Source organism: Melanostigma gelatinosum (genome assembly GCF_949748355.1).
Source record: "Melanostigma gelatinosum genome assembly, chromosome: 3".
NCBI lineage: Eukaryota > Metazoa > Chordata > Actinopteri > Perciformes > Zoarcidae > Melanostigma > Melanostigma gelatinosum.
The window spans coordinates 25965583-25993240 of NC_136636.1; the positions used below are offsets into that span (position 1 = coordinate 25965583).

At 42.6% G+C, this 27658-nt stretch overlaps 1 protein-coding gene across 1 annotated transcript; it reads right to left on the minus strand.

Annotated features, from left to right (window-relative positions):
- Positions 1-10736: 10736 nt before the first annotated feature.
- acad9 (acyl-CoA dehydrogenase family, member 9) lies at positions 10737-26578 on the minus strand. Its single transcript, XM_079265741.1, has 18 exons — positions 26361-26578; positions 25138-25231; positions 24919-25020; positions 24511-24617; positions 23730-23830; positions 23237-23315; positions 22977-23148; positions 22805-22878; positions 22644-22719; positions 22494-22564; positions 22284-22403; positions 22074-22202; positions 15948-16027; positions 15118-15244; positions 14951-15028; positions 13021-13149; positions 11383-11455; positions 10737-11110 (listed from the first exon to the last, which is right to left on the minus strand). Exons 1-18 carry the CDS (start codon positions 26541-26543, stop codon positions 11010-11012), a joined length of 1896 nt encoding a protein of 631 aa, XP_079121867.1. The 5' UTR covers positions 26544-26578; the 3' UTR covers positions 10737-11009.
- Positions 26579-27658: the final 1080 nt, after the last annotated feature.

The following is a 27658-nucleotide window of genomic DNA, read 5'->3' on the forward strand; positions in this document are numbered from 1 at the left end:
TTTAGTTCAATTACTTCTATTTATGTTGATTTATTTTGGTTGGATGATTAGGAAAAACTTGAGTTGTGCTTCATGAAAGGAACCTTTTTTTGTAGCAGATTTTATTTGCCAGGCCTGGGAGAGAAGACAGGATATCTTGTTTAAGGTCGAGCTGTGAAGTAACCTGTGATTTTGTAATTTAATGAAATTGAATAAAAGTTTGTCCACTGCAGCTGTATTTTTGTTGTCTCATAAACCCATGAGGGTTGGGCACGTTATGTCCATGACACGAACATAAACATATCAATCAATCAATCAGAAGTACCTCAAAATAGTATTTAAGTACAGTGTAACCCACTTGAGTACACTTTCTTTGTTACATTCCACCACTGGGATAATGACATGCTCCATTAAGGTTCCTCTCCATGTGTATATCTATAGCCTGCTTTAATGTGAATTGTGTTTAGATTGTTCTTTACAACTGCAGCCTGTATTATGCTAGTTATTTGTTCTGAGAGTTTTGGTGTTATTTGAAGTGTTATAACCTCATAAATCCATATCTACTTGAGTGTAAAAGTGCAAATATCTCATATACTCCACAGTCTGTGATACACTCCGATTGATAATTTCTCATCTCCGAATCCAATGCAATGCTGCCTTCAAGCCCCCTCGTAAGTTCCAAATCCAAATGGAACCTGTAAAAAGTGTGTTGCAACGAGTGTAACCTACATTTACGATGTGTTGGAAGAAAAAATGCAGTACAAAGCTCCCAATATTATTTTATAGTATACCTTAAATGTAAATTGCTTAAACTTTCTTGCCACGGTTCAAATTCCATTTCCCTGTTAACCAGATGTGACTGATTTAATTGTTTGTTGTTTCTGTCCGTAGTTGTAAAACACTCATTTGGGCTTTGACAATATTCTTGTTATGCCGTTAAATGCAAAGAAATGTCCTTTAATTGAACCATAAAGAAAGAATACCGTTTTCTCTATGGGATTTACAAAAGTCCAAACAGCACGTGAGGGCAGCTCCAGTGGTTGTCATGGCGACGCGTTGCACTCAGCGATCATGAAGTTAGTGTGACAGCTCAGCACTTTACTACGGAGGTCAACATTCATTTCATTGAACTAAACGAGTCAGCAGCTACGGAGAGGATGACCAGTTAACGTGGCAGGACGTACATGCTGGACGTGTAAGTCCCGTGTTTCACATTAACGTCCTCAAGAATACTTTACGTTACATCTGCTCCATCAACACCTCACACTCCTCACATGGACCGACCGCAGCTCGAGCATACAGGAGAAATAACTTTAAATTGTGATGTTGTAACATGTGAATATTAATATGAATGTTGAAACACATAGCTGTCAGAGAAGTTGCTCTAATTATTATCATTATTATTTTTCTTTTGTCAGCCGCATGTTTACAGAACGAGCTAACGTTAGCTAAGCTAGCTAACGAGACCATAGATGAATGAACATCTTTAGGCTACAACATATATTACATTTGATGTCAACTTCTACACAACTCAAACAACATCAGCAAGGCATATGCAGCAATAATACAAATATTTGTATTATTGCTGCATATCCAGAGTAAGCTCTGCCCTCCTGCGACTGCAGACACACCTGCAGCTTCTCCTCTGCAGCAGCTGTTGTGTTAACTACGGAAGCTCTAAACGGCCACGATTCAAACATTTTCATGTAATGTCGAAATGACAGAGATAATTGATTTGTTATTATGAGAAAACAAGTTAATTTCATCTTCTTCCTCAAAATGTTTCCGCCAAATTCGACAGTAAATGTATCAAAAAAAAACTTGTGAGAGGAAATTTCTTTAGTCTTTGATATTTGGTTACTAGTTGGTTGAATAATTCCGAACAATGACTGATGCCCTTATAGCTACTTGTGATAAATAACGTTAGTGCTTAAATAACTGATGATTACTTAAGTACTGATAAAAAATAGGCTAATCAAAAAAGTCCCAAACTGAATTTGTTACAGTAACGCAAGTGTAACTCATCACTTACACCCCTGGTTAAATACCGTAGATAGCTAATGTTAGCAGAATTAAAAAAAAGAAACGGCTGAAAAAGTCTCATTTTGAGCTCACAATGAAACTGAATCACTTATTAATGTATTAATTAATCCATGAACATTCCATCAATTTACTTACTGATAGTAGTGTAATGATGGTATTTTAATTTAATTTACAATTACAATTGAGGATTAGGTCTACTGTTATTTAGTCAAATGTAAGGGACCTTCAACCCCTTAACATAGAGGGTACACCCATTCCTACCTCAGTACTGAATAAGATTCCCTTCAAAATATTAATTTCCACCAGAAAATATTCTAGACCTCATACTCAACCAGCCCCAACATTAATAACTGAAATCGATCATTATTGACAAGCTAATGTTGCTCTCCCTGAGGTTTCTTCCTTTTTTCTCTCACTCTCATTTTTGGGGGAGTTGTTCCTGTTCTGGTGTGAGGGTCCCGGGACAGAGGATCTCGTATGTGTACACATTGTAAAGCCCTCTGAGGCAAATTTGTGATTTGTGATTTTGGGCTATTCAAAATAAATTGAATTGAATGTGTAAATGGAAAGGAAAGAAGGGTATATTAAAATCTATAGTTAATTAATGGCCTTGAACATTCCTGGAACTTTCAGGGGTAAAGTAAGGATTAATTTAGAGCATTTTAAGATGTTATTTCATAGTAGCTATGGGACACATATGAAGTACAAAAAAGTCCAAAAAAGTTTGGAAGGTGAGAATAATGATCAACTGTCTCTTGTCAATGAGGTCTTACCTTACTAATTTAGATATGAAATGTTAGCACAAAAATCCTTGGCTGTGCGTTTGAATTCACCCTTTACTATGCTATCTCTACAGTGAAATAGGACCACATGGTCTTTGTAATCCACCGTCAGACTGTGATGCTGGAGAAGTTACTGATAAAGGAAAGCAAGACGTCTCCGTCCTTGAGACTGATTTGTTGTCCATGGAGCATGGTTTGGAAAACAGGTCCGGTTCAACCGAGGGTACGACACGCACTGATGACAGCGCCTACTACGTCACATGGGCGGTTTACATTGCCCTAGCTCTCCCAAGAGGTAAGTTTGTCGTTCAAAATGTATGAACCATTGACATAAGCTCCACAGGGATATTGGAAAAGTACTCAAACTGAAAGTAAGTATGAGTTAAGTGTGGGAATCGCAATGTGCTGAAATCAATACTGTAATGTAAGAAACAGATCACGCATTCATTTCATCCTTGATCTCATTCATACACACTTGTCCCCTTTTTAGAGGAAGACGTTGATGCCCTGGAAAATCCTGGAAAGGCCAGGAAAAAAGATCTAGATTTGTCTACGGTTTTAATGAAAGTCTATAGAGCTCAGAGCTGCTATCATATTGAATACAAGCTGTTGCCAGGTGATACGCAGACAGTCAAAGTGGACTTAGTGGTGTTCGGGCCAGTCGCAAAAATTTACAAAGATGATGAGTTCAAGGTAATCATGACCTGTATCTGTATGCGTGCATGTGTGTGTGTGTGTGTGTGTGTGTGTGTGTGTGTATCCTATTCCTGAACCATTCATAATTATCATGAGTGAACACCAATAAAGCAGCTTGATTGACTAGAGTTGCAGTAAATGATCCATCACTGTGCATGAGGTTATTACTGCCATGACAGGGTTGATGATTTCTGCAAACAAACATTTTCAAAGCACGCCACTGGTTGATACCATGTTCAACAGTAAGGGCCTCTAATGCAACAACAACATGTGTGTAACAGATGCTTAGACTGTGGCAAGAAGGAGATCAGACATGGGTTGGTTGGAGCCAGGATTTCAAGGTCAGAGTCAACAGGGAGCTGCTGATCGGTCTACTTCCTCATAAGATCACGCTCCAGATATGGAACAGTAAGGACAAATTGTCCCGCCAGGCCTGCTACGAAAGACTGAAAGACTTCAGACTGACACGAGATCAGCCTGAGGATGCAACGTGTGGTGAGCATCAACTTGCCCTAAAAATGCCCCAAACATTACATATATATTGTGTGCACCGTGTTTCATATGACATTATAAAATGAAACTTTATTCCAAGGTGGTATCAAGACCATGGTAAAGAAACTGAGATCCTCGTGTGAGAGTAAGTGGAACAGAAGTGATATTCTGTTTAATTCCAATTCAGAGGTATGGGCTCAGAAACAAGTAAATCTACACTTGTTGCCTGAATAATGGAATCATAATGAATGGAAAATGATGCTGCGGTTTATGTCTGCACATTGGTGTCTTATTGTCTAGCTCTGCTCTATACTTTGGTGAGAGCTATGACTTTTCATAACTGTTTATAGACTTGAATCCTCTCGCCAAAACAGAATTTCAACAACCCACAATTGATACTTTCAACCTTGAGGATATCAAACAGAATGGCACTGTCTCAGCTGAAATCAGTCCCATTCGTTTGTTGGCGGGTGAGTAGACTAACAGCTAAAACAGTGTTTCAGCTGTTAGCAATGTCTACCTGAAACCACTCATCATCAGTTGTATTTGTCTCCTGGTTGTTCATCCACATTGTCACTTTTGTCTTTATTCTATTATGAGAGGCCTGAAGAGGTAAAATGATCTTTAGTATGGAAAAAAAGCAGAACAAATTAAAAGGAGATTTTACAATTATTTTTTAGGTATTACTTCTTGTATTAAACTAAGCGAAGCGAGATACAAAACACCTAAATTCATCTCTACATCTCAACTAACTAACTAACTAGATCTTACAAAAATGCTCATGTCAGTATGCTAACATCCTCACAATTACAATGTCAACATGTTCATCATCTTAGACTCATGTGTTAGCATGCTAACATTTGCCAATTAGCAGTACAGCTAAGGCTGATAGTGATGTCCTTTGTTTTGCAGGTATTTGGTCATAAACCAAAATATGGGAAAATTAAAATGATCACGCTAGATGAAAAGTCAGAGGGATCCCTAAAGTTATTACAATTCATCCATAGGGAAAATAAAAGTCTGCACCAAATTCCATGACAATTCCAGTTGTTGAAACATTTCAATCAAAACAAAAAATGTCAACCTCATGGTGTGACCCTGTCTCGTAAACATTGCCTTCCCATGCAACTGAACTGCATTCTCATTAAGGTTTTTGAGGCAAACTTATTTTCTCGTGGATTACGGTTGCAGTTTTTAACAAGTGGTTAGCATAAAACGTTTAACGTAACATTAAATAAGTCAACATTGACTTCTGGTTTCACGTGGTACACAAACAACGGTGTCCTGGGTGAAAGTCTTGTGTTTGTTTCAAGGGAATCGTATTTCCTTCCAAATTACCGTCGCAGCTTTAAACACATGGTTCCTTATGCCAATGACAATGCAGTTTTGTTGTCTGGGAACAAAGGTTTTCGGACACAAGGCTGCATGGTAGCACAAGAGTAAATGTCAAGGGATCAAAGTCTTTAGGATTCATCCTCTGGTGATGATGAATATCTCTGCCAAATCTCATTGAGATCTATCCAATATTGGTGCAGACATTTAAGTCTGGACCAAAGTGGTGCGCCATACGATTTACATTTTCAAACACTATGTTATCCATGACAGGAAACATGTTGTAGTCTGTTATTTTTGTGACTGCCAGGTGAGACCTCATTGACTCAACGCTTCCCAGTCTGTTCATCTGGTGTGTTTGAGGTCGTGTGCAACATCTCTCTGAACAGACCGCTAATATCTGACCAACTGAAGGCTGAACTCAATCCACTGGTCATCACCATTATGTCCGCCACATCAATGCCTTCATCGCCGGTCCCTTTCCACGTCCTACAGGTGCGACTCACATCTCACTGTTTATTAGCAATGCATCCTGTTCTCATACAGTGTTCGTAGCTATACTAAAGAAAATTGATGTGCTTTAATTCCTAGATATCCCACAAAATCAATTCGTATAAAATCCACGTAACCATGAACCATGAAGTATAAAATCAGCAAAAAGTTGACCCACACCAGGTCAAAATGTATGTTGATTTATTTGTCACATAAATTCTGTATTTAAGTAACGGCACTTCCGTACATATTTTAACCCAACCCACTATCTTTTCCTAAACCTAACCAAGTAGTTTCCTGTGAAGGTGGAAGTTTATTTTGAAAAGACTATGTAACGAGTATTTAGTAGGAAAACGAACGGAATATGAGGATACGTTGACCAATGTCACAATTAATACATGGCTTGTACTGTACATGTGTGTAGAACACAGTCCTTCATTCACTATTTGATCAAAATATAATTAGCATGTTTTGGCATAGTTACATTTTTATTTTCCCAGGAAAAGTGTTTGCCTGCATATTGCCAGTACAAGTTCAATGACTTGAACATGCACAGAACAAAGTACCACAAGCATGGCGCCAAAATCGACTTCAGAGACGTGAATGTGATCCTGACTGGCTTGATGAGTCCCGAGGGGCTCAGAGAGTTCCTCTCCGGTCCACCTCTTGAGATCGAGGTTCACGATCGGGACAGAAAGTTGGAAGGAACTCCAAAAACGGCAGCAACGTTTACCACAGGCTCAGGTAGCGACGACCTGTGTGGTGCGGCGGTCGGGGACTCTCATGGTGTTGCAAGACTGAACTTCTCTGAGCTGCTGCTTGGGAAGAAAAGCCTAAAGGAGCACTTGCAAATCAAATGCTGCCCTCCGCCTCCGCTGCCGGACAGAGAGCGGAACAGGAAGAGGACAGACACAGCGGCTAGCAGGGAGCCCATGCCACCAGGCCACTATGTTGATGCCAATTCCCAACTCAAAGTCCAGGTAGAGATATCTTGTCCACTCAACAGCAAGGACAACAGCTGTGATGGTCCGTTTGGGCGCATCATCTACCTCTTCGACTACAACAACTTCTCGTTGATGACAAAGCTGAGGTCGGAGATCCTCAGGATCAACGCATCAGCTCTCCATTTGGACTTGCGCTCACTGGAAAACATGGAGCAGGCCCTATCAAATTACACAATGAATTTCAAGCACGGCGAGGGCCGGGATCTGGATTTCGTTACGGGATTCTCCGTGCTAGATAAGAGGGCACACATCTTTGTTCTTGAAGGGCTGAAACACAGAGCAGTGAGGAGACTCTGGGAGGCCTTTCCTATGAAGTAAGCCCCGCGGACACTATCTCGGCCTAACAGTTTTCAGCTGTGCTGTCTATTTGGATACCCTGTTTAGATTCCAATGAGAACCCTGCATCTTGTGTTATGTGTTGCAGGCTAAGTGGGAGTGAGGAGGAGCAGGTGATTGTCCTCTACAATTCAAGCCTGGGTTTCTTCAAGCGCATCTACTCATTAGATATGTGCCTGACACCTATTCATTTAAATGAGTCACTTGAGACCATCATGAGACAGCCTCTGGTCTACATTAGAGGCATGATCCCCCAACCCTGCTTCCAAGCTTTGTTAAGGTACCCATATAGTGAGAGTATGGTGGCCTTAAAGGGGACACATCATGCTCATTTTCATACTATTTTAGGGTTTCTACCAGAACATGTTTCCATGCTTCAATGTTAAAAAAATCACAGTATTTTTCTCAAACTGTCACCCTCTGTCTGAAACACATCGTTTTTTTGCGCCTGTCTCTTTAAGACAAAAGTATTTTGTTGCGCATTTCTGCAAAGGTACTTCTCAAGCCGTGAGTGGAGATACTCTGACTCACTGAAAATGAGTTTTTGGTGATGTGTCCCCTTTTGAACTGTAAAAGAGAGGCTTGTATTTTTGCCTGACGTAGGTTGAGTCAGCTTTGTCAGGCGAGGCAACTCAAAGACGTGGTGCAGTGCAACCTCTTCCCCTCAGCGGACATGATCCTCGGCATGAGCAAGAACTACGGCACACATGCGGAGCAAAGCGCCGAGGTGGACACGCCCACTCTGCCTGTCCGCACGAAGAGACACGCGCCGCTCAACACGCACAACGGGGATCACGCTCAATGTAAACACAACAGCCAGCCGCACAATCAGGTCGGTGGGCCTAAATCATTCCGAGTAGAATATAACTTATTTAACAGAGCCACTCATGTGTTCCATCATTTCCCAGGACAATGTTAAAAAGGTGCAAGATGAAAGTGAGCGGGTTCAGAAGCCAAAGGCTGCTGTGTTTGGGATGGAATTTAAATGATGGAACATTAACATTAACCTTGCTGTTCTCTTCCAGCCATGGAGAGAGAGCATCCTACACGGCAACATATTGAAGCCTACACTTTCAAGGGCCCTGGAGCCGGCGCCACAAGGGCTTTCAGCTCCACTGCAAACCTCCCCCTTTCTTCAGCCCACCTCCTGCCACCTGGCCGGTAGGCTGTGCTGCATCAATCACTCGCCGTGAGACACTTTGAACCGTAAAAAAGTGTCACACCCGAATCGGTCTACTTATTGTGTTTGTTTGACCGAATGTCATGTAAGACACTGGCTGTAACTGTCAGCAGGTATCCATTATTCGGCAGATAGAATTTTCTCCACCGACAGCTGCCTCAATGTACCGTAGTGTCGTACAGCCACGAGTTGACCTTTATATATATATATATTATATATATAATAAATATATATATATATATATATATATATATACATACACACACACACACACCAGGTAATACCATTTCAGTTTAATTTTGTTTTTATTAAAGGATATCGTTTTTAGTCTCAGTTCACTAACTGTTTTTTTCTGCTTATTTTAGTTTTAGTGTCAGTTGTAGTTTACGACAATAACTCTGCTTTGGACACACTGTACATCACAGTGACTAGCATCTAGCAATGCACTAAGTTCAACAGTCACAGTATCCAAGAGTGGTTTTTTTCCTTTAACTGTCTGGGCTGGAAGCTTTTCCTCCGTATTGAGGGCCAATATTGATATGTTTTGATCGAGGCTCCAGATGGCGGCTGTTTGAGCCAGTTTTTTTACTGCTGAGTAACACACTCCCACACCACACCGGAGGATAGCTTTGGTCAGGGAGGAACCTCAGAGATATCAGCAGTGAACAAAAATGATCTGCTTTCGTCTGTCTTGGTGTTTGTCCAACCATCCAGTGAAGTAAAATCAATAGTTTTATCAGTTATGTGACGATAAAAGCATAACATCTACAGAGTTTTTAATCCACAGAGTTAAGTAGGTGTTCTGCTCCTCAGGAGACCTGCAGCAGGAGCAGCTCGGGCCAGCCAGAGCGCCGTACTGTTGCTGGCTGGAGAAGCTGCCTCCTGGCGGCAGCGCCAACCTGCCAGGCAACGCCCCCCCCCCCCCCCTCGCACAGTTCAAGTGCCACATGGGAGGAAAGATACAGAAAGATGGGCCCAATAATTAATCAGTGAGGAAATCAGGCATGATGCTGAAGGTTCGGTGCTCTTAAAGTGGAATGACATCCGATGATTCGCATGCAGACCGTAGACTGTATAGAGGAAGTGGACATGGTCGTTGTGACGTCACACATTGGTTTGTGGACTGTCTTGAGTTCGTCATTTTGGCCGTCGCCATCTTGTGTTTTTGCAACCAGTGAGCAAAAGTGACCATATTTGAATTGCGGAGGAGAGACGTAGAGACGCCGTATACGTAGAGGCAGCGACCTGTCAATCACAGTAAGCCCCGCCCTAAAGCATACTCTGCTTTATGGTCTATTTGACTCTAAATGGACCATAATTTACCAAATGAACATCATGCTGTATTGAAGAGATTGAGACCATAAACTCATGTTTACAATGTTTGCTGAGGTAATAAATCAAGAGAGAAGTAGAGTCATTTTCTCTAGACTTCTATACAACCAGAGGAGTCGCCCCCTGATGGACATTAGAGAGAATGCAGGCTTTCCAGTGACCAAGGCACTTTAAGTCCCAAACACGGTTTCCATCAGTCAGGTTCAAAATCCTTGCTTGAAGTTTTAAGGAATTCTTTTGCACCTCATCGGTCACGAGGACTCAAACGAAGGCAACGTTTACACTTTGCTGCATGGATAATTGCCATCAGATGCACAATAAATCTCTACTCCAAAACAGTAATATTTGATGCATGTAAACAGTCATTGCTGTAATAAAGATTTCTAGCGGCTTTAATGTCTTGCCTCAGTTCAGTTATTCTGGGCTTCTGGTTGCAGTTGTCGGTAATACATCCAGTTAGAGAGCAAACAGTGGTGTCTGTGATGAACTCATGCACATTGTTTCTCATAAAACCTTTTTTTTTTTTACTAAATGTAATGAAACCTTTGTGGTTGGGGATAAATAGCATAATGAGGAATAAAAACTAAATATTGAATACTTTCTAAATTGACGTGGATCCATACGTCCATCAGTGATTTTGACCCAATGTTTATATAATTCATACCAATTATGATAATGAGGAAACACATGAAGTTATGGACATCCCAAACATTGACTTAAGCAATTCATTAGCTCATTAGGCTAATAACTCCAATTGCCCAACATGCACTTCTTAGCAACCAAGACTAAGCTCATCTGCCTAACCTATAGATTATATTTTAATCATGAACGTTGATGGGACCCAACATTGCTGGGCTTCATAGAGCAGTTTTCCAGTAGACTAAAGAGAGAACCTTGAAAGGCTTTTGTGTTCTGTCTGCTTCTCAGTGGATTCAGGAAGCAGCGCTCCTCCCAGTCGAAGTGGACCGGCCTTCCTCCGACGGATGGAAGAGCGTCTTCACTTTTCAGAAGTATGCGCCTCACAACTAAAGTGTCGACCAAGTAGGCCAATAACCAGTAAAACTCGTATCTTGTGCAAGTACTTTATTTTAGCATCAAACTTAATAAGCCCTTTGAATGAAGCTCGTAACGCCATGTCCCCAAAAGTGTTACCTTTGAAGCAAAGTTAATAAAATACAGTATCTACTAACATAAATCTCTTAAGTTATTCATTGGGTGTACGAATAACTTCAACCAAAGTAAGTACTAATAGAGTCACAATCAGTGGAGCTGTGAATTGGACCGGTCCACATCGTCCAATCAGAAGAGAGGAGCCACAGCACTCCGGTCACACGGGACGGCTCAGTATGTCCGCTCCAGGGGGTGAGAGCAGACGTAGGCTCGGTTCTCCAGGACCTCTCTGGCGATCTTCTTGATGTTGGCGTCGTTGTTCTCGGGAGAGTCTGGAAAAATGGACGTGGGAGTCACAGTCGCTCGTTGAATACGAAACAAACTTTTTTTTAAAAATCTGTCTGGATCATGTCACCGGATAAATCTGGATCACATACAAAACACGCTCCGTGTGAAAATGAGAAGCAGCGAGGGGTTTCGAGTGTTGGTATGTGGCCCGTTGTTGGGGGAAATTCCGCAACACATGCAAGTCTTTTGTACCGAGATGCAGTAAAAAGAACGAGGCATGAGGCTGTTCTCAATTACCGTTTTGTGTTGTACTTACGTTTCTGCAACTGAGTCATCCAGTAATTGTTCTTGAAGAAAGCGTCGCTGCAGAATGTGTTTGCGAGCAGCACCTAGAAAAATAAACGTGCAAAAAAGAAAACGGCAGACATGAATCCAACTGGAACACACAGAATATGATGCAGGAGGCAGTTGAAAGCGCTAAATGTCAGGAACTAATCAAATGTGAAGGGAGACTGTTGCAAAGGTTCGCAGCTCCAAGTTTCATCAACAACCCATAGGTTTCAATTTACACAAATATGTCAGATTAGCAGTTTTTTTTATTATTTACGCAAAATGAACAGGCCCAAAACCAAACATGAACCAAGCTTCCATCATGTGGAACTACGCTGGATGATTGAAGCCACATTTGTTTTTGAACTAATTCAGAACTTGGTTTGAATTACTCTGTGATCCTCGGGCGAAACAAAAACAGAAAGGAAAAAAGACACAAACGACTATTTTTGGAATGGAATTCAGTTAGACAGGATCTCTAAAGTCTCTGTGCGTGTTTTACATAAAACACAAAGGGTGGGGCCGCTGCGTGTTTTGCCTGTAGCTACAGCGGAGAGGAACACTGCTGCCCATCTGAAACACAGGCGGCTTCTCTCACGGCTCTCCATTGAGCGCTGGTGGGCTCTGCTTTGCTTGAAGGTGGAGCGGCACATGCTGTAGTTACATCTCGACAAAAGGGTCAAGTAAAAATGATAGCTACACTACATCTACGTAACCAAGTAGACAAGGTGACAGACTGTTGACATGCTGCTTTAATTGCGTTGAGTCGACGACTTGCTGCAGTGAAAACAGCCTGAGCCAATTAGGAACAACGTGTTTTTATTAAACAGAAACTTTGTAGATTTTCAACTTTAGATCATTACAATGTGGGTAGTATACAAGCTTATTTTACTGTCATTCTACAACAGGGTTGCACCATGAAAAGCAGATTGTAGTCACACACACACACACACACGTATATATTATATGTGTAGATTTATATGTGTACAGACGGCTCATTCTACATCAACACAACAATTCTTATTTTCAGGTGTTTACAACACAAGAAAACTTGGTGATATATTCTAAACCTGCCAATAGATGCTACACACCGTACCTTTAACCGGTCTATACAGGCTGCTGGACTGCGTACATTCTACACTTAAAAGTCTATTTCCTTCCGTTTTACAACTAACGATTGTGTGTTCACAAAACAAGTACGTTGTGTACACTCACTCCTGTGCCTGGACACACGGAGGATGAAGCTGCTGCTCTACAGCCACACGGTCCTGTACGGGTTCAGTGAGGCTCTTCTCCTACTGTCAGTGATGGATGGCGTCAATATAGAGAAACCGATGCGTACCAACCTGTTGAGCCAAATGGAAACCGGCTTTCACTGTGAAAGGCAGAGAAATCCGCTCAACCCGAGTATTCTCTCCAGGTGTGTAGGTCTATATGGCCTATACGGCCTTTGAAGTTATGACCACGGACGCTCTTCCTCCGTACACGTGGTGTAGCCGGGTATTTAAATGGTTAATGGAGGATTTCAGAAAGATTGTGTTTTCTTCCTTATTCTGCTTGGCCAAATAAATCTGGACACTCCTTAGTATGTGTTCACTAAAGCTTTGGTGTGTACTGTACACACCTCGTGGTCGTGATTCCTGAGCCCGATGCTGATGGAGCGGCTGCTTCTGGACAACACGGCTGTCATGGCGTAGAGGTTGATCAGCACATCTGCTACTCTCTTCAGGATGAGCTGTTCATCCACTATGGTCTGAAACAACAACAGGACACGTCAACCAATCAGGATTTAGAGTCACTTCACTGTTTTATTTAGATCTGTTTCTGGAGCATGTCATGTCTTCTGTCTGTAAGTTTCCTCATAACTTCTCGGTCCAGATGTTGTATGTTTTGGGGGCGGGGTTTTAGCAACTTCACTGCGATGCATTGAATTGCTGCTTTAAGCAATATTTGTGATCGCATCAATACCTTCTGGTGTTACTCCCTGTAGTGACAGCTTTGGATCTTTTGGGACATTTTTGTGGAACACTTCTTCAAGAGGGCCTCTTCCCCAAAAACACCACAGAGGGAGAAATAAAGTGTGCTCTCAGCCCGGCTGAGCTCTCGGTTTGGATTTAGCCCGTAAGTTGTAGATGAATCACTTCCTGTGTTTGACACGAGCCCATACAGACACCAGGGTCCCACCTGGGCTCGTGTGTGACAGCGGGGCTCTTCTCTCGGCAGGTTTAACCCTTTGTGACCTCTCCGCGGGAAGATGTCTAAACGTAGTAAGTGCAGCAGACTGGGTGTGACCCACATCTTACACACTAAACACGCCAAGCTATCAGAAGGAGTACATATTAAAGGAACATTCCACTGTATTAGAGCTTGGGTCTTCTCTCCCATCAGTAACACCAAATAATAAGTCCCATGAGTATCTTTGAAAGCTTTTCTGTGTTTCCAAGACCCGGAGACTGAGGAGGGCTGGTGGAGGTCTCTTCTACAGCTCGGCCCCTCAGCTCGCCTGCGGGATCTCTCTCCCTTTATTTATTAATTTCTTCTTCTAAATGAGTCGAGAAGCGACTTTACTTTTGCTGCCATCAAAGAGAGAGATGACCTTCTCTGGTCCTAAAGCCATACCGGAGTACTTCCTTGTCTCATGGATGACGCTGTACGCCATCTAAAGCCAACCAGCGACACGGTCAGCCCTGCAACCCCCCCCCCCCCCCAAAAAGATCCTGTGCTTTCCGAGTATACTACCCCCGCACCAGGGCCTTTTTGGGGGGGGGGGGGGGGGTACAATGTCCCCAGAACTTAATGTAGAACCTGGTCCCCTGCTGTCAGAATGACTTCCTCAAAGGGTTCCTCGTCCCAAATAGGAGCTGTCCTTAATAACTGCCCCGATTTCTTAACTTATCTTTTATAAAGCGTTGTTAACCTTATCTATTTTGATTTTACAGGAGCCATGTGTGGGATTTAGAGCCATCTAGTGGTGAGGTTGCAGATTGTAACCAACTGAATATCCCTCTGCTCACTCCTCCCTTTCCAAGCATGTGGAGAACTACAGTGGCCTTCAGGTAACCCCCGAAAGCCTCTCTCTAGAGCCAGTGTTTGGTTTGTCTGTTCTGGGCTGCCGTAGAAACATGGCGGACTCCGTGAAGAGGACCCGCCCCCCAAGTAGATATGAAGGGCTCATTCTAAGCTAACAGAAACACGACGTGATTATACACTAATAAAAACAGGTCGAAATATCATATTTCATTTCTGCTAATAGAGCCCCACATAATCCTCAACTTAAATAGTGGCGGTCTCATTCCTCAGCAGCTGGAGACTGCAGTGGGATGAAAGCCCTCTGAGGGGACCGATACAGGAAGTAGGGATCTGGAAAAGCCGATCTGCTTCCAACAGGTTTATAGTGTCTGTGGGGAAGCCGTGGTCACAAAAGCACAGTGAAGGAGAGCAGCTGTCTGAACACCTCAGAGACACAAACAGATATCTGCTGCCAATTACAAACAAGTCGTACATTCAAGAAGATCCCACAGCTACTTTCCAGAATGTAAAAACAAAAACGTTACCTTTCCATATCGGTACAGCAGGCTCTCCACGGTCGATCCGAAGAGGCCGACGTTCTGTTCAAACTTCTTTGCGCTTTCCTGTAAACGGAAAAACTCCAGAGCGTCAACCAACGCAGACGTAGATTTACAGAAACCGTAACCGTTCAAGTTCAAATAGAATGTCTCACTGCCAGGCTGGGGTGCACCACTCCGTCCTTCCCCGTCAGGCCGAGGTCCGCTGTACTTCCCAATGAGCTCCTCAGTTTCTTGCCCACCATGCCCAGAGCCATGCCAATGTTTCCTTTCTTCATCTCCCTGCAGGCAGAGCGGAGAAAAGACGAGATGGCGTTTTAGTGAAGAAAATCCATAACGCAGTCACGGCCACACAGATTTCAGCCTTTTAAGACCACAGAAGCATTACATTTATTCATATTTCCATAATATCAATGGAGAAAAATGTTTCCGTGTGAAGGGAAAGGAGTCGCTCGTAGTAATGAGCCCACAGAGAACTGTTACCCGACTCTGCAGTTCACCTCGGCGCTACAGAGTTTTGGCCTTTACAATTGAGATTGTTTGATCGCCTCTCGACTATCAGCGCTTTCAAAAAAACCTGATAAAAAAAAAAATAAAAAACTACACTACCCACACTACTCGCTTAGCAGCAGACAGCAGAAACAATTAGCGACTAGCTGGTGATTACAGAGGAGCATTTGGCAGCTAGAGAGAGATTTCTTTCCTCACGAGTTGGTGGATGAGACAAAACCAGAATAAATATAGGACACGGAAACACATCTCCAAATACATGCTAATGTTGCCGTAGCTGCTAAGTACACGCTTTGCTAACGTGTTAGCGACGGCAGCTCCAGAACATTAATGAAACATGTCTATGATTTTCATGTTTTGGAGGGATGCCCTGAAGTGTCCCAGACAAAAGAACTACACGAACCAAAATCACAATTTACATCTCGTCCAATGTCACGGTATCAATGAATGCATTGAATAACCTCCAGAAGCTTACTTTATCTTCCCTGTGAGGACTTTGCCAGCATACTGCATTCCAGTGAGAGCGATGTACATCCTCAGGATTTCATTGGTACCCTGAAAACAGCAACAGAATCTTACAAATTGCACACGATCATCTCAAATACATATCTGTGCTGTTGACCGAGTGTGATTGATTCACACCTCATGACACAAACTACAGAAAGACTCCGTAGTCCTCAACTAAACAGCAGTCCATGCAAGACCTCGGATTTCAAAGACAAATGTGCCACCTGGTGGCCACTGACAGAAATGATCCTCTTAAACAAACCACAGTCGAGTCTCACCCACATAAAACACGTTGGATTCCTCTCTTTACGCCAAAGAAGTGACAGGAATAGGACAGAGAACATGACCTGTGATGGTCGAGGTTGGAACTAATGCCCAGAGAGAAGAACGACAGAGGAAACCTCGAATAGTGATCACATCTGTCCAGCTCAAACTGATCACTGTAACGGATGACTATTTCAACTAAATATTTAATGTTTTTGTTTCTCATGCAGATTACCATATAAATTACATTTTTTCAATCCCTGCTTCACCCGTTTCAATTCAATTCAATTCAATTCAATTCAATTCAATTCAATTCAATTCAATTCAATTTATTTTTGTATAGCCCAAAATCACAAATTACAAATTTGCCTCAGAGGGCTTTACAATATGTACACGTTTGACATCTTCTTGTCCCGGGACCCTCACATCAGAACAGGAAAAACTCCCCAAAAACCCCTTTAACGGGGAGGAAAGAGGAAGAAACCTGTGGGAGAGCAATAGAGGAGGGATCCCTCTCCCAGGATGGACAGGCGTGCAATGATGTCATGTGTAGAACAGGATAGTGAATTACAACACATTCAATGTAATTACAGCACATTCAATGTATGACACAACCACGACAGGAGGCAAGACCTGGTCCAGGTAAACCCGGATACACAGGAACCTGTGAGGCGAGAAAGCACAGAGACTCTGGTGAAGAAGCAGGTCAATAATGTGCATTAATGGTATCGGTAGTATGAAATAGTAATGTGAGTAATAATAAAAGTGATATTAGCAGTTGGAGTCAGCAGGGCCATGGTAGGAGGAAGGACCAGGGTCCAGATGAAACCATGCTCCATGGAAACCTGTGAGGAGAGGAAGCACAAGGACTCCGGGGAAGAGACAAAATGAGTACCGTGCATTAATTGTATCGGTAATAGGATTAATAATCAGTACTGTGCATTAATGGTGTCGGTAATAGGATTAATAATGTTAATCATGAAGATCGTAGTAGATGTCAGCAGGGCCATGGCTGGTTGAAGAACCAGTGTCCAGATAAAACTGCGGTCATCCTGTGAGGCGAGAAAGCACAAATACTCCGGGGAAGAAGTAAAGTTAGTAATGAGCATTAATGGGACATCAATGCATACAGACGGAGGTGAAGAAGAGGAGGAGAGAGGTGCTCAGTGTAGGAAGTCCCCCTGTAGTTTTTGCCTATACCAGTTTGTCCATGGGCCGGTCCAAGGCAAGCCAGAGCCAGCCCTAACTATAAAGCGCTAACTATAAGCACTGTCAAAGAGGAAAGTCTTAAGCCTACTCTTAAATGTGGTGAGTGTGTCTGCCCCCCGGACAGAAACGGGAAGCTGGTTCCACAGAAGAGGAGCTTGATAACTGAAGGCTCTGGCTCCCGTCCTACTTTTTAAGACTCTAGGAACCACAAGTAACCCTGAATCACTGGATCGCAACTCTCTAGTAGGGCAGTATGGTACTATAAGCTCTTTAAGATATGATGGAGCCTGACCAGTTCGGGCTTTGTAGGTCAGTAAAAGGATTTTAAATTCTATTCTAGATTTTACAGGGAGCCAGTGCAGAGAAGCTAATACAGGAGTAATATGATCTCTCCTCTTAGTTCTTGTTAGTACACGAGCTGCAGCATTCTGGATCAGCTGGAGAGATTTAAGAGACTTATTAGAGCAGCCTGAAAATAAGGAATTGCAGTAATCTAATCTAGAGGTAACAAATGCATGAACTAATTTCTCTGCATCGCTTTGAGATAGGATGTGCCTGATTTTTGAAATATTACGTAGGTGAAAAAAGGCAGTCCTAGAGATAAGTTTTATCTGAGAGTTGAACGACAAATCCTGATCAAAGGTAACTCCAAGATTCTTGACGGTGCTGCTGGATGCCAGCGCAATGCCATCTAGAGAAACTATATCATTAGAGAACTGATTTCGGAGGTGTTCTGGGCCTAGTAGAATAACTTCAGTTTTGTCTGAGTTTAACATCAGGAAGTTGCAGGTCATCCAGGTTTTTATGTCTTTAAGACACGCTTGCAGTTTAGCAAGCTGGTTGGTTTCGTCCGGTTTGATCGATATATATAATTGAGTATCATCTGCATAACAATGAAAGGTTATAGAGTGTTTTCTGATAATATTGCCTAAAGGAAGCATATATAAGGTGAACAAGATTGGTCCAAGCACAGAACCTTGTGGAACTCCATAACTGACGTTGGTCCTCATTGAGGCTTCATCATTTACATAAACAAACTGAGATCGATCCGATAAATAGGATCCAAACCAGTTCAGTGCGGTTCCTTTGATGCCAATATAATGTTCCAGTCTCTGCAACAGGATGTAGTGGTCTATAGTGTCGAACGCAGCACTAAGGTCTAACAGAACAAGAACAGAGACGAGTCCTTTGTCTGATGCGATTAGAAGGTCGTTAGTTATTTTTACCAGAGCTGTCTCTGTGCTATGATGCTTTCTAAATCCTGACTGAAAATCCTCAAATAAACTATTGTTACACAGAAAGTCACATAACTGATTTGCAACTGCTTTCTCAAGGATCTTAGAGAGGAAGGGAAGGTTCGAGATCGGTCTATAGTTGGCCAACACCTCTGGATCCAGAGTGGGCTTCTTAAGAAGAGGTTTAATCACAGCTACTTTGAAGGACTGTGGTACATGACCTGTTACTAAAGACAGGTTGATGATATCTAATAAAGTTGTGCTAATTAATGGTAGCACTTCTTTAAGCAGCCTAGTCGGTATAGGGTCTAAGAGACAGGTGGACGGTTTAGATGTAAAAATTGTTGAAGTCAGTTTGTCAAGGTCGATGGGAGTAAAGCCATCTAAACATATATCAGGGTTTACAGCTGTTTCTAAGGTTACTCTATTTGTGGAAAGATCGGTCGAGGGCAGGAGATTATTAATGTTGTCTCTAATAATCATAATCTTATCATTAAAGAAGTTCATGAAGTCATTGCTACTGAGGTCTATAGGGATACTCGGCACAACAGAGCTGTGACTCTCTGTCAGCCTGGCTACAGTGCTGAAGAGGAACCTGGGGTTGTTCTTATTTTTCTCTATTAACAATGAGTAATAAGCTGATCTGGCATTACGGAGGGCCTTCTTATATGTCTTAAGACTGTCTCGCCAGAGTAACCGAGATTGTTCCAAGTTAGTGGAACGCCATGTTCTTTCAAGTTTTCGCGATGTTTGCTTTAATTTGCGGGTTTCAGGGTTATACCATGGAGCGAATCTCCTTTGTTTTACCAACTTCTTTTTTAAAGGAGCAATAGAGTCTAGTGTCCTTCTCAGTGAGCTTGTAGCACTGTCGACAAGATGATCAATCTGGGTCGGACTAAAGTTAGCACAGGAGTCCTCTGTCACATCGAAGCATGGTATTGAGTTAAATACAGACGGAATCGCTTCTTTAAATTGAGCTACGGCACCATCAGATAAACATCTAGTGTAGTAACTCTTGCTTAACGGTGTAAACTCAGTTAGTAAGAATTCAAAAGTTATTAGATAATGATCCGACAGAAGAGGGTTCTGTGGATAGACTATTAAATCGTCTATGTTAATGCCATAAGTCAGAACCAGGTCGAGAGTATGGTTAAAACAGTGAGTGGGTTTCTGTACATTCTGACAGAAACCAATCGAATCTAATAATGAAATAAATGCAGTACTGAGGCAGTTGTTCTCGACATCCACATGAATATTAAAGTCACCTACAATAATTACTTTGTCTGTTTTAAGGACTAGACTTGATAAAAACTGAAAAAATTCCGATAGAAATTCAGAATACGGACCCGGGGCCCGGTACACTATCACAAATATAACTGGCTGTATTGTTTTCCAGGTTGGGTGTGAAAGACTAAGAACCAAGCTTTCAAATGAGTTATAGTCTAGTTTAGGTTTAGGGTGTAATAATAGGCTGGAGTCAAAGATGGCTGCTACTCCACCTCCTCGGCCAGTGCCTCGAGGAATGTGAGTATTGATATGACTTGGAGGAGTTGATTCATTTAGGCTGACATATTCATCATTACTCAGCCAGGTTTCAGTAAGACAAAATAAGTCAATATGATGATCTGATATCAGCTCATTTACTAGTAGAGCTTTAGATGACAAAGATCTGACATTTAAGAGTCCACATTTAATTATCCTATTTTGTTGTACTGTTGCGGTAGTTTTAACTTGGATTAAGTTATTTTGTTTAACTCCTCGATCGTTTATTTTTGATTCAATTAATTTAAGTGGCCGTGGGGCAGACACAGTCTCTATGTGGTGTTGCGTGAGTAACTGCTCTAATGGAAGCTCAGAGGAGTGTGTAAGACTGCAACTCTGCTTCCTGGTCTGATCTCTGAGTTGTCATGCACCAGGTCCATACAGAAACTGGGTCAGATTTGCAGAGATGAGATCTGCTCCATCCAAAGTGGGATGAATGCCGTTTCAGGGCGGCGTTAACCACTGGTGTTCCTCCTATAGGCACATTGGTTAACTGTCTAGGTCACCAGCAGCCATGACTAATTCTCTTTGCTTGGGTTTCACTGCTTTGCCTTTGTGATGGGTGCTGGTGGTGATTGACCTAAAACTTTATGTCAGGGTGATGGGTGTGATGGATGCTTAGCATACCTGACAGTTTATGGCAGTTTGTTAGAAGCATTGAGGTGGCTATGTTGTTCATTGAGAGAAAAGGACTTTCTATTCCCTGTCATGATCTCAACGTGCCTGCAGCACCAGCCTCAGGTAGCCAGCAGGAAGCAGACGGGTCACCACGAGGCAAAGTATAACGGAGTAAGGTAAAAAAAACACAGCACTACCATAGTTTTAACATGCATTTACATATGTTAGCATGGCTGAAAAGATCCCTTTCAGTGGACTACTTGAGCACTATTTGAATAGGAATGATTCTGATAGATAGATAGATATATAAGCGTTTGATGACTAACTGTGATAACTAAAAGAGGATAAAAACATTGCAGTGACTGGTCTGCTTCCGGCTGGCTACTTGAGGCTGGTGCATGTTACAATCATGAATACAATAAGCACGGGGAAGAGCACTTGTGGTTGAAGCCGCCCATAGAACAGCTGTACTGTATTTACAACCAGATGTACTGCATTTACAACCAGAACCAGCTGTATACTGTATTTACAAACAGCTGTACTATATTTTGAACCAGATGTACTGTAGTTACAACCAGCAGTACTGTATTTACAAACAGCCGTACTGCATTTACAAACAGCCGTACTGCATTTTCAAACAGCCGTACTGTATTTACAAACAGCCGTACTGCATTTTCAAACAGCCGTACTGTATTTACAAACAGCCGTACTGCATTTACAAACAGCCGTACTGCATTTTCAAACAGCCGTACTGCATTTACAAACAGCCGTACTGCATTTACAAACAGCCGTACTGCATTTACTAACAGCCGTACTGCATTTACAAACAGCCGTACTGCATTTACTAACAGCCGTACTGCATTTACAAACAGCCGTACTGCATTTACTAACAGCCGTACTGCATTTACAAACAGCCGTACTGCATTTACTAACAGCCGTACTGCATTTACAAACAGCCGTACTGCATTTACTAACAGCCGTACTGCATTTACTAACAGCCGTACTGCATTTACTAACAGCCGTACTGTATTTACAAACAGCTGTACTGTATGTTAAAACAGTCAATAAAATTCAGTAAATAGGGAAGCTGACCATTTCATTTCATTATATTCATGTAATACATACACACGTCAATTAGACAGTAATCTGCATGAGAAATAAAGCAAAAGAAAAATGATTTGGTTATGATAATCATCCTCTAGATCCCGCCAGGCGGCCCCTTTTACCTCGAAGATGGGCAGGATGCGACAGTCCCTGACGTAGCGCTCGTAGGGGTAGTTCTTGGTGTAACCCAGACCTCCCAGGACCTGCAGAGCTTCACTGACACAAATCCAGCCTCCCTCTGAGCTGAACACCTGAACAGAAAACACAATATGAGACAGTCTATTTTCAATTTTGTTTTTACATGAACAAGATTTGATGAGAGGCCGTCTAACCTTAACCATGGCAGCCTCCAGAGAACAGTCTGGAAGGCCCGGTCTGTCCATCATCCCCGCTGTCAGGTACGCCATGCTCTCCATCACAAAGGCATTGACGGCCATCAATGCGAACTTCTCCTGCAGTCACAGGGCAAAGACACTTTATTCACCTCGGACCAGAACGAGTGGAGTCGCTTATTCACAACGGAGGGAAAAGGTACAGCGTACCTGAATCATTCCGAATTCACCCAGGCTTTTGTTGAACTGCTTTCTGGTTACGGCGTACTCGGCAGTCAATTCTATAAATAAAAAAGACAAAATTTAATTATCTCTACAAAACCAACACATGGAAGTTCTTTAACAACGTTTTTATTTTACCGATCAGTTTTTTAATCATTCCAGCTGAAGAACTGCCCATACTGAACCTCCCCGAGTTCAGGATGTTCATGGCGACCTGTCCAACACAAAGAGAAGGGGTCGGTAAGCAAAGCACCACGCCCTCAGCACAGACAGTCACGTGGATAAAGGATGAAGCTTACCTTGAACCCACCTCCTACTTCTCCGATGACGTTCTCCACTGGAACGGGCACGTTGTCAAAGGCCACTTCGCAAGCTGGAAAAGTCAAATAGTTTGGTTACAAATGACACAAACTCTACCAAAGATCCCCCCCATGCGTTCACCCCCTCCTATCTCAATCATGAGAGGCTCACTGTGGGAGCCCCGGATGCCCAGTTTGTCCTCGAGCTTGCCGCTGGTGACGCCCCCGAAAGCCCTCTCCACGATAAACGCAGAGATCTTATCTTTCTTCACGCCATCTACGACCACCTCCGTCCTGGCGAACACGGTCATGACATCCGCCATGTCGCCGTTTGAAATCCAAAACTGGTGACACACAAGTTGACAGACGGGGGATCTTCAGACTTCAGGGCAAAACCAATCTGAGAGCGGGTAAAGAATGGACTGCTCTCACCTTGGAGCCGTTGATCAGGTAATGTTTGCCGTCTTCCGACAGGGTCGCACGGGTCTGGATGGAGGCTGCATCACTTCCACTGAAATGGATCAAACTGAGCGTTAGTTAAGCTCACCCAACCAAAGCAAAGACGACATCACAACGTCACCCTTGCGGTGGGAACTGCTCGTTTCTGATTGGTTGGACATCTTATTACTGGGCTAGTTACTGAGCCGGGTACAGTGCCTTTAAAAAGCGTTCACTCCCTCTCTGACCGCAGTTAAAATGTTGCTTTTGAAAGGATAAACGCCAACAAATATGGATTGAAGCACAATATTTTGTTTGTTAAACATGTTGTGAATTTCAGGAATGGTGACATCAATCTTTTTTTCGATACGTTTTGACTTTACAACAACCGGAGTCATTGGAAATGTTTGGATCACTGGAGTCTAATTCTACAGATCTTCATCTGCAACTGGGCTGCAAAATGTAAATGAGGTTTCAGTGAAGTTACCTTCCAGGCTCAGTCAGACAGAACGCTGCAATGTGTTCTCCAGAGGCCAGTTTGGGCAGATACTTCTGCTTCTGGGCTTCATTTCCTGCTATCAGAATCCCCTGAAACGCCAAACAGCTGTTAGCAAGAACCTCGATACCAACCGTGCTCTCACATGCTAAAACCAGACTGTATACAAGAAGTGGACGTGGTCATCGTGGCGTCACGCACTGGTTTGTGGACTGCTGTTATGAAGCCTCGAGTTGGCCGTCGCCATCTTGGAATACGGCGCTCGCTATTTTTTTTTTGAGCATCCAATGAACGGAAGTGACCATATTTGGAATGCGGAGGAGTGACGTAGAGACGTTGTATACGGGTCTGGTAATGGCAGCAACCCATCAATCACAGTAAGCCCCGCCCTAAAGCATACTCTGCTTTGTGGTCTGTTTGACTCTAAATGGACCATAGCTTACTAAATGAACATCATGCTGTATTGAAGAAGACTTGAAACTAGAGATTGAGACCATAAACTCATCTTTACAATGTTTACTGAGGTAATAAATCAAGAGAGAAGTGGAGTCATTTTCTCATAGACTTCTATACAACCAGAGGAGTCGCCCCCTGCTGGACATTAGAGAGAATGCAGGTTTAAGTAACTTCCGCATCGGCTTCACTCGACATATCCAGAGGTTGCCGCCTGGCTAAAACCTTCCCTCCAGTTCCTCCCCATGACGGACACACTCATGATGAGCAAAGTGAAGAGAAGATTTGAATATACAATGCGACATCATCTCATTTTTACCTTCAGTCCAATGGCTTGATGTGCAGCCAGCGTCACAGCAATAGAGCCGTCTAACGAGGTGACCTCCGCCAGTCGTGCATACACTGTGTTGGACAATCCGAGACCCCCTGAGACAAAAAGAAAGAAAAAGAGACACCTCCTTTAGCTTGTGCTGATAGGACACGGTGGGACTATTACTGTATTTCTAACGTGCATGAGAGACAACCAGTTGTGGAGCCATTTTAACTCAGGGTTGGGTATAAACTGTAGTGGATGGATTGCGTAATACCTGGCCGTTACACAGCTGCACATTTTTATAAACAACTAGTCTAAGAACTTATTTGTGTGTTGCGACCTGTTTCAATGGTCTAATATCCCCTCAGCCATCACTCGGTTAAGTTAGAACTCACAAAGAGCTGGTCATCTTACCATACTCCTCTGGAACCATGATCCCAAACAGCCCGAGCGCCTTCAGACCATTCAACGTCTCTGGAGGGATTTTGGCTTCTCTGTCAATTTTAGCCGAGTCAACTAAAATCACAATAAACATTCATCGTCAATTCTAGCATCAATATTCATGCATAAAAACATATGTATGCTGCTCTTAGCATTTTGCAGTTGGATTTACAGTCATCAGATCTCTCTCACCTTCCTCGTTGAAGAATCTTTCCACGGGCGCAACAAGCTGGTTGAGCTCGTCCACTTCTTCATTTCCAATCTCTGGGTAAGGGAAGACCTCAGCCTGGGGGACAAACGCACTAGAAGTATTATTAGCATTAGAAGAATTTACAATTTTCTAAATGTGTAAATCTATTGGATTCCACAGTCATACGTCGAGACCAGGACAACATTAGCTACACTTTCACCAAAAAATGATGCACGAGCAAAAATTGTGGAATCAGTGGCAAAATATAAATATAATTTTCACAAGAATCTGAAGCCCCTCTTCACTCTGACGTACTCTGAGCTGCGCAATACACACCCAATATAAAGTCAGAAAAGGACTGAAAAAAATAAATCACAAAAGTTAAAATGTGACAGTTCAAAACGTTTAAGAGGATTTGAAAATGTTCTTCATGGAGATCCCATTCAAAAATGAATTGCTTGATAATTCAAAAAGCATAGGGAGGTAGAAACAAAACGTATGGAAGAAATAGTAAAGTATAAAGATTTGAAGAACAATACTTGGAATCAGCATCATTTTACAAAAGCTTTTAGGTATGCAATTTTTTTATTTTGAAATCCAGCCCTTTTTTTTTTACTTGAAACAAGAGAATAATTTAATATTTATTATTTACAATTCATCCAGTTCAATTTGATACATGTTGAGATGTTATTCAATTGAGTTTTCTTTATTTGATTTGACAGTCAGTTGTTGTCTACATAGAGCCGTTAATCCAGCTGCTGGGCTACTTCAATCATTATGTTTCTAAAGTTACATTACTGTGATGTTCTGAACCTTTGCGTGAGGCAATTATTTCTAACTGGACCTCGTTGAATATGAACAGAATACCGCTGATCTATAAGTTAACCTTCAACCTTTAAATTGTGAAATAGGCGAATGATAAATAAATGCAGCAACTGCGGTTGTTTTATGTCATGCAGGAATCCAGAATGACGTCAGCTTCTAAGTCACTCAGCACCATAGAAAGCAGCAGACTCGTCGCCGCTACCCACAGCACATAGCTGAGAGAGAGTTCGTTGTGTAAGTTTGGGGTCACACACATATCGATGGGAAAACAGTCTTCGACACAACGTTACCGATAAATAGAAAGACAGACCGGAGCCTCGTCCGTCCATCACTAACGTTAGCTGACTCTACGCCGAAATCATAACGAGTCATTTGACAAGTAAACCCTCAGAGACGTTACCTTGTTCACCTGACCAAGGAACAGATCCTTGGCATATGCGAGGCTCCTTGAGTGCGTCCTAACGGACCTCCGCTGCTGGAGGCGGACAACTTGTTCCCCAGCTTGCCTCGTATTACATGCGAGCAGCCGCTGTCCGATTTGAACGGATTTAGAGAGGACGGCAATTCTGTTCACATTCATCATGCTTCTGGCACAGACCTCTGCTTCGTGTGACGTAAAAACACAGCAGGGATACCTTTCACCCGTTTCTGTCTCGTGTTGATGACGTACGCAGATGGCCAGACGCTAGGCTCGTTCGAGATGAGCTGCGCCTCGTCTGGGAAGTAGACGAGAGCAGGCGGGAGCAGCAGGGGGCGCTGGAAAACAAAACCTGCGGTCAAGTCGGACAGTTTTCAGCCGCCTTCAAACAGGAAGTCAAAGAAACAGTTACTTCCTGTTAGATCCAATCTGTAGGCTTCTTGTAGTTTACGGACCTCGTTCGGATTCATTCATGTGTGTTTGTAAATATATGTTCATGTGGAAACTTGCGTGTATCTGCATTGTATGCTGTCCGTTGTTCTTTTTATGTCTGCCAGTGAAACACTTTGTTGCTCGTTTTGATATGTTATATAAATAATCTTTATTATTATCAATCACACAAGATATGTTTTTAGATTAAACATTTGTTCTATAGAGTGGTCTCGTGTGACGTCACAGTTTAGCTGTCGGCCATGTTGGAGTACACACAAAGCCACTGGCATGCACGACTGAGTCGCATAACCTATCGGTGGTGAACTTTTGTGCTGTCTTTGGTTGTGGCAGCAGAGCTGATAGAGACAAGAAATCATTCTTTCGTTTGCCAGCGGTCATTACACATCAAGGAAATGACACGAAGGAGCTATCCAAGCGACGTCGCGAGAAATGGCTGTCACGCATCTCTCGAGATATAAAGGAATGGAATTTGGCGTACACTAGAGTATGTGCGGATCACTTTATAAGTAGTCAGTGATTTTATTTACAAATTCGTTTGTGAACAGTATTTAATAAAGGAAATATAAATTAAACTTGGACATGAGAAGGTTACCGAAGCTTCATCGGCCCGTGACAGCAGTCGGTACCAGAGACGTGTCGAGCGTGTACAACAGGCCAAACACAGAGATGCAGCCTCAGCATTGCTTGATATGAGTTTAACGTCAGATCATATATATATATGTGTGTGTGTGGGGGGGGGGATGAAGTTAGGGGTTAGTTGAAAGTTAATTCCTACACACACGCACACAATGACATGCATGTACAATGTAAACAAACACATGTGTCTG

Excerpts from the sequence above, each read along its gene's own strand:
- acad9 (XM_079265741.1), bottom strand. The coding sequence starts at position 26,543 with ATGATGAATGTGAACAGAATTGCCGTCCTCTCTAAATCCGTTCAAATC. Across the intron at positions 22,879-22,976 it reads GGGCATCCGGGGCTCCCACA|CTTGCGAAGTGGCCTTTGAC; the intron begins GTGAGCCTCTCA and ends TGACTTTTCCAG. Across the intron at positions 22,404-22,493 it reads GTGAATTCGGAATGATTCAG|GAGAAGTTCGCATTGATGGC; the intron begins GTACGCTGTACC and ends CTGTGACTGCAG.